This window comes from Diachasma alloeum, unplaced genomic scaffold, assembly GCF_001412515.2.
Source record: "Diachasma alloeum isolate Michigan unplaced genomic scaffold, Dall2.0 Dall_scaffold_01215, whole genome shotgun sequence".
Lineage (NCBI taxonomy): Eukaryota > Metazoa > Arthropoda > Insecta > Hymenoptera > Braconidae > Diachasma > Diachasma alloeum.
In genome coordinates this window covers 79,208-85,606 of record NW_021681324.1, presented here as the reverse complement: position 1 = coordinate 85,606, position 6,399 = coordinate 79,208, and the positions used below count along the sequence as shown (strand labels likewise).

Here is a 6,399-nt window from a genome sequence, read left to right as displayed (position 1 = left end):
TTAGTGCTGAGGGCCAGTTTTTGGATTAGGAAACCACGGTTAGACCTCGGTTAAAGTTAAGTGAATCGTGGCGCTATTGACTGGATCGTGCATTTTATGCACAAGGCAAAAATCTTCGAGCTCAAAGCCCTGAAGAGCTCTCTTCGTATCAAGAGTACATGAATAAGAAATTCCGTTAAATCATTGATTTTGTTTCTGAGTTCATGTTTTTCAATAATTGAATAATCATTCATTACTCGAGATGAAAATAAAAANCATTTTATGCACAAGGCAAAAATCTTCGAGCTCAAAGCCCTGAAGAGCTCTCTTCGTATCAAGAGTACATGAATAAGAAATTCCGTTAAATCATTGATTTTGTTTCTGAGTTCATGTTTTTCAATAATTGAATAATCATTCATTACTCGAGATGAAAATCAAAGAGTTATTGTTTTCTGTCCATATCGACAGCTTAGTAACAGAGTCATGTAACTACAAAAAACCATCATTTCCAGAAGTAAAGTGACATATTTCCAAAAAATGCGCTATTTATGCTCAGTATTGGAAAAATTATCGAAATAATCATTTTCATTTTTTTTTTTATCAAAGCAACATATCTTCAATCATTTTCGTTCAAACAACCGTAAGTCCCACTCACGTTCGTTTGTTCCAAATAGATGTTAAACTTTCAAATCATCAAAAAAATGGAAAATGTACGCACTTGTGAGATACGTTGTTATGACCTGTAGGTGTAACAAATAAACGTATCTCCCACAAACCGTTCCAAAATTATTTAATTATGAATTAACATATCGACAGCTTAATAACAGTCCCGTAACTACCAAAAACGGCCATTGCCAGAGGTAAATGATGTATCTCCAAAAAATGCGTTATTTGTGCTCAGTATTAAAAATCTCATCGAAATAATTATTTTCAATTTTTTTTGGAACAGAGCAACGTATATCCAATCATTTTCGATTAAACAAGCGTAAATCCCACTCACGTTCTTTTGTTCCAAATGAATGTTACACTTTCAAATCATCAAAACAAACAGGGGGCAGCGAGCATATAATATGTCAGTGAGCATATAATGGTGAACATGTCACTGAGTGATGTTCCAATGCTTTCTCACGAATGAAAAAATCCAATAGAAAACCTGCGAATTCGCTAGAAAATTTTATTAGAATTCTATAGGAATACTATGGGGTTTCTATAGAATTTCTATTGGAATTCTATTGAACAATTCTATTTGTTTTTTGCGCTGATGCTATTGGATACTCAATAAAGAAAGTCAATAGATTTCAAATTTCTGTATGAATTTTTCTTTTGAGATGTTTTCTATAAGAATGCTTGGGCATTAATTTTCTAAGTTTTTTCCACTCGGATTCTGCAATGCAAAACAAAACAAAATCCAGTGGAAAAAACTTACAAAATTTGTGCCCAATAATTCTGATGGAAAAAATCTGACAGAAAAATTTAAATAGAAATTTGAAATCTATTAACTTTTTGTTATTGAATATCCAATAGAATCAGCGCAAAAAACAAATAGAATTTTTCAATAGAATTCCAATAGAAATCCTATAGAAATCCCATAAAATTCCTATAGAATTTTTTAGCGAATTCGCTAGGTTTTCTATTGAATTTTTTCATGCGTGCCTGCATACCAGTTTGACGTTAGAAAAAATATTCGCAATAACGAGTAACGGAAGGGACGACTTTATCTGGTCAGGTTTTCCCCTAACTTAGGGTATCCTCCAACCTTTTGCAAATGCAATACAGGAGGTTGGAAAGAGTTTCGATGGGGGGCGAGAAAGACGCAAGTAGCAAAAATGGGGAGAAATATCCAAGAGAAAAAAATTTATTATGCTGAAACCATTCGGAAGCATACCATCAATTTATTGATGGCGAAGAAAGCATTGAAACATCACTCAGTGACATGCTCACGATCGCATGCTCACTGCGTCCTGTTTGTTTCCTCACCTGATGTCTCGATTTTTTTGTGAAAAGGAAAATTATGTGATCACATCACAATCGATTAATACGTACGCAATCGAAATGCGCAATCGATTATCATAACCATCAAAGAAACAAATCGATTCCCTTTTTTCTCGTCTCGATAGCTGAAAATCGAAAGCAAATGATAAAAAAGCCTTGCTTTTTTTTTTTAATCATTGGAGAGACCGATTCATACGCAAAAAGTCGATTATCATATCGAAGAACGAAATCGATTCACTTTTTCTCGATAGCTGAAAATCGAAAACAAAAGACAAAAGCCTTGCTCTTTTAATCATAAGGATCATGGTAAGGTTCAATTTTTTTCACGCAAGAAAACAGGAGCATGCCTGACAAATTGAAAATTTTTGACTTTCGGCAAGGCAAAAAAAATATTTAATTCAATTTGACATTCTTCAACATAAATTATTCATAAAATACACTTTACGACGATTCATTTTCGCTACTGAGTTGTCAAAATATGATAATTTAGTCAAAAGATATGACTTTTTGAAAAAAAATTGAATTTGTAAAAATTTTGAAATTTCAAATGACCATATCTCGTGAACCATACACGCTAGAGCAAGAAAAAAAATGAAAAATGCTTGGTTTGCAGAGGTCTGTACACTCTGTGGATGTCCCAAAGAAGAAAAATTATGAGGTCGCACGATTTGGTCAATCGGGCTGGAATCTCCCTTATACGCTCGGCCAAATAAGTTTTGCCCACCCAGGGTTGGGTATATTTCGCAGATGGTAGTTTTCGACGTGACCTTGTCAAATACCGGTAATTTACCTCTGGAGCGTCATAAATGTCAAAAAAGTTTCATAAACCTACTCACAGAAAGTTCAGGCGAAACATCACGGCGGTCAAAAAGTAGAAGCTCGCAGGCTGGATGATCACAAGGATGATACGGTCACGAGGGTCATGACCCGCGAAGGCCAAACGTCACAAGAAACATACCTCGCAAGAATTATGCCTCCGCATTATCCAAACGTTTGATCCTCGCGAGGTATGACCTTTGCGATGTTTCACCCTCGCTTCACTCCCAATTGCTCGGTATGACCCTTGGGAGGTAAAAAATATCACGGTTTTGCTCACGTCAATGAAGGTCGTCAAATGAGTTTTCAACATGTCAAATAGATTGAAAATCCCCTATGTAATTTACTAGTTTATGACAAGTCAGAAACCATGTAATTTTCCTGCGGTAATCTACTTGCCCAACCCTGGTCCCACCCAATGGGGGAACCAACTTCAGGTAGAACAGAATTTATTTGGCGAAGTGTATGTAGGAAAATGAAATTTCCAATAAAACAAGAATCTTATTTCAGGAACTCTTTAACCGTCGTTATAGGCACCATTTTAATTTCTGTGGGAAAGAAACAATTTTTGTTCTAAGGAAGATTCTTCATCTTATAATCATAGATTTTTGTATGTTATCATAACTCGATTTGTTTCGTACCCGCCGTGAGGGGAGAGCGTCTGATCAGACCACTCATCTACATTTACAGGGCTAGCAACTTCGCTCTGGTGGATATGGAGTTTTCCATCCCCGAAATCACCTTTTGCCAGGCATTTTACGTAACAGCACTAGAATTTTTCATAGCCAGCAGATTGTGATTTTCCAATACTATTAAAAAGCACAGAATATATAGCACCAGAATTTGTACAAAGACTTTATCTCTGGATAGGGCCAAATAAGGTTTGAATAGAAGCTTTGATATTTGATTACAGTTGTCAGAAAGGATTGGAATGGAAAAAATTGCCAGAGTACTTGGATATTATCAGTTCGGATAAATAAAATGCGCTAATTTTTTTTTCAAATACAAATGCAATTCGCGCGCCACCGGCGCAATATTCGTCGAAACAATTTCGTTCGCAAATGAAGCGAACAATTCGGAATCAACTACAGGCGTTCTAGTGAGATTGTAGTCTTCGAGTCCCATATATAACATAACGGTGAGGGAATATGAACCGAAGACTACAATCTCTTCAGTGTGCCAATACTGAGGCTGCAGTCTGCAGTACAGCAAAATAAGATAATTCATCTGCGGTACTGTTACTAGTACTACTTTGATTGCGAAACGCAACTGAAACATTCAAAGCACCGCCCACGCTTCGGTGGGGGAGCCTAGCCAAGTGGAAAAATATAATAATAGCAACATAACTAGAACTCTGCATTGTAAAATACAGTATCACGTCACCATCTCAGTCGAGACATTTTCAGCTACCGGACATTAAACTACCCATTAATCTGAATCACTCCGGTAAGCTTCTCAGTTGATAAAACCTACCAATAATTCTTCACTTAAAATTTTTTCTTCAGAAAAAAAAACTTGAAAAACAAGATGGAAATTGCGATATACTCACTACAATCTGCACGCAACGCCATCAACGGTGGCGCCACACGATTGGAAATTTGCGCATCTCCCTCCGAAGGCGGGCTCACCCCTGCTCCAGGATTGGTCCACGCAATAAAATCGCAATATTCGAAAATTCCGCTCTACTGCATGATTCGGATAAAGCCCGGAAATTTTGTATACACAAGAGAAGAGATGGATGTGATGCTATTCGATCTCAAAATTCTGAGCCAAAATGGTGCCGATGGGTTTGTCTTCGGAGCTTTAACGGAAAACTGCGAAGTTCATAAAGATTTTTGCAGAGAAATAATATCTGCAGCTGCACCGAAAGGAGTTACATTTCACCGAGCATTTGACCAGGTTGAAGATCCTTTCACTACTCTGGAAGATCTAATAAGCCTTAGATTTGAACGGCTTTTAACTTCAGGACAGAAAAATACAGCGATAGAAGGTGTGAAGCTCCTCCAAACGCTGGTGAAAAAGGCAGGAGATCGGATTAGCATAATGCCGGGGAGTGGTGTAACCCCGAATAACATATCTACAATTATGGAAATATCCGGAGCGAATGAGTTTCATTCATCTGCAAAAATACGAATCGATGCGGAGGGAGTGTTGAATAAAATAAAACTTTCCGAAGATGAGAAATTTATTACTGTAGCGAATGAGGGTTTTGTTAAACAGATGACTGAGATCATAAATCAGTGCTGAAGTTTGGTGCTATCAAGGATTATCTCCGAATTAACAGATAGTAGTTTTTACCAAGGACTGATTGCACTAAGAGCAATCGTCCATCTGCTAGTTACCATTTAGCATCCATTTTGAGGGCTACGGATGAACTCGGTATGTTTCTGTTTTTCGGTGCGTAAAATCCAAATTTGAAGATCGTTTTGCCGACAAATAAAAGTTATTAACATTTCAATTGTTGACGCCGACTTTTCTCGATAACTATCCAAAAATGAACTTTTCAGGCAGATATTACAAAAAAGATTTTTTTATGAATTGCTGTACGCTAGGATGTACTGAATCAGTTAACGAAAAATTTTATACACAAATGTGACTCAATAATACCAATTAGCAGAGGGAATCTCAAATGTTTATCCCAAGTTTCATGCGAATTATGGAACGTTTACTCTCAAATGAAAAAAGTTCGAAAAACGCTGATATCTCGAAAACTTTGTATGAACATTGATCTCGGTAAAATATACCATGACGAGTATTTTGATAAAAAAAACTCGGACCAGTGGTTCGAGAGATATTGAGCGAAACAGTTTTTCACAGAGAGTTCAGTATCTTAAAAACTAATCATTCACTTCGGCCCATTGATAAACCCATCCTGTAATATCATAAGAGTTACAACCCTAGCTAAATTTCAACTTCCTACTTTAATTTTTCAGGGCGTTATCGTAGACAACGATTTCATGAAAATGAAAAACTGCGGATTATTATCCAATTGTCTCTAGTTGCAATATTGTGATTTGATTTTATACATGTTATGACTAAGAACATTTTTACGTAAAGACAATTGAATTCAATTACGTAGTTTTTGATATTGATGAAAAGATCTTTGAGAAATTGCTGTATCTCGAAAACTACTTGACCGATTAAGCGACAATTGTGCCCAGAAGTGCGCCAAAATAATACCAATTATGCGATAGAATGTAAGATTTTTAGCTTCAACTTTAGTTGAAGAGCAAAATTGAAGAAGAATGAAAATGGTAGCAATAAAAAAAATACCAAGTCGGTTTGTAACAGTAAAAATGCGAATGGACTATAGTTGAATATGTATACTCTGGGATAAATTTGTTCATGTATAAACCTCATGGGCTACCTGATGGTCGTTAACTGACGGTCTAGTAACTAAATCATAAATTTTCTTTAACTACAGCAGATGCAACTCCGGGCCCAATCATATAAACATATGTTGTATTCAGTAAATTTGAGACTATTTATCAAAAATTCAACTGTGAACTACTTCACAGTGACTATAAATATAGATTGGCACCAATGATCTGCTTTCGCATCGGAAAAATACTGTACGAACATATTTGAAAATATAAAACAACGTAAAGCATA

At 36.1% G+C, this 6,399-nt stretch overlaps 1 protein-coding gene across 1 annotated transcript; it reads left to right on the top strand.

Annotated features, from left to right (window-relative positions):
- The first annotated feature begins 3,981 nt into the window (after window positions 1–3,981).
- On the top strand, window positions 3,982–6,399 carry LOC107046136 (copper homeostasis protein cutC homolog). Its single transcript, XM_015268658.1, has 2 exons — window positions 3,982–4,233; window positions 4,293–6,399. Exon 2 carries the CDS (start codon window positions 4,315–4,317, stop codon window positions 5,032–5,034), a length of 720 nt encoding a protein of 239 aa, XP_015124144.1. The 5' UTR covers window positions 3,982–4,233; window positions 4,293–4,314; the 3' UTR covers window positions 5,035–6,399.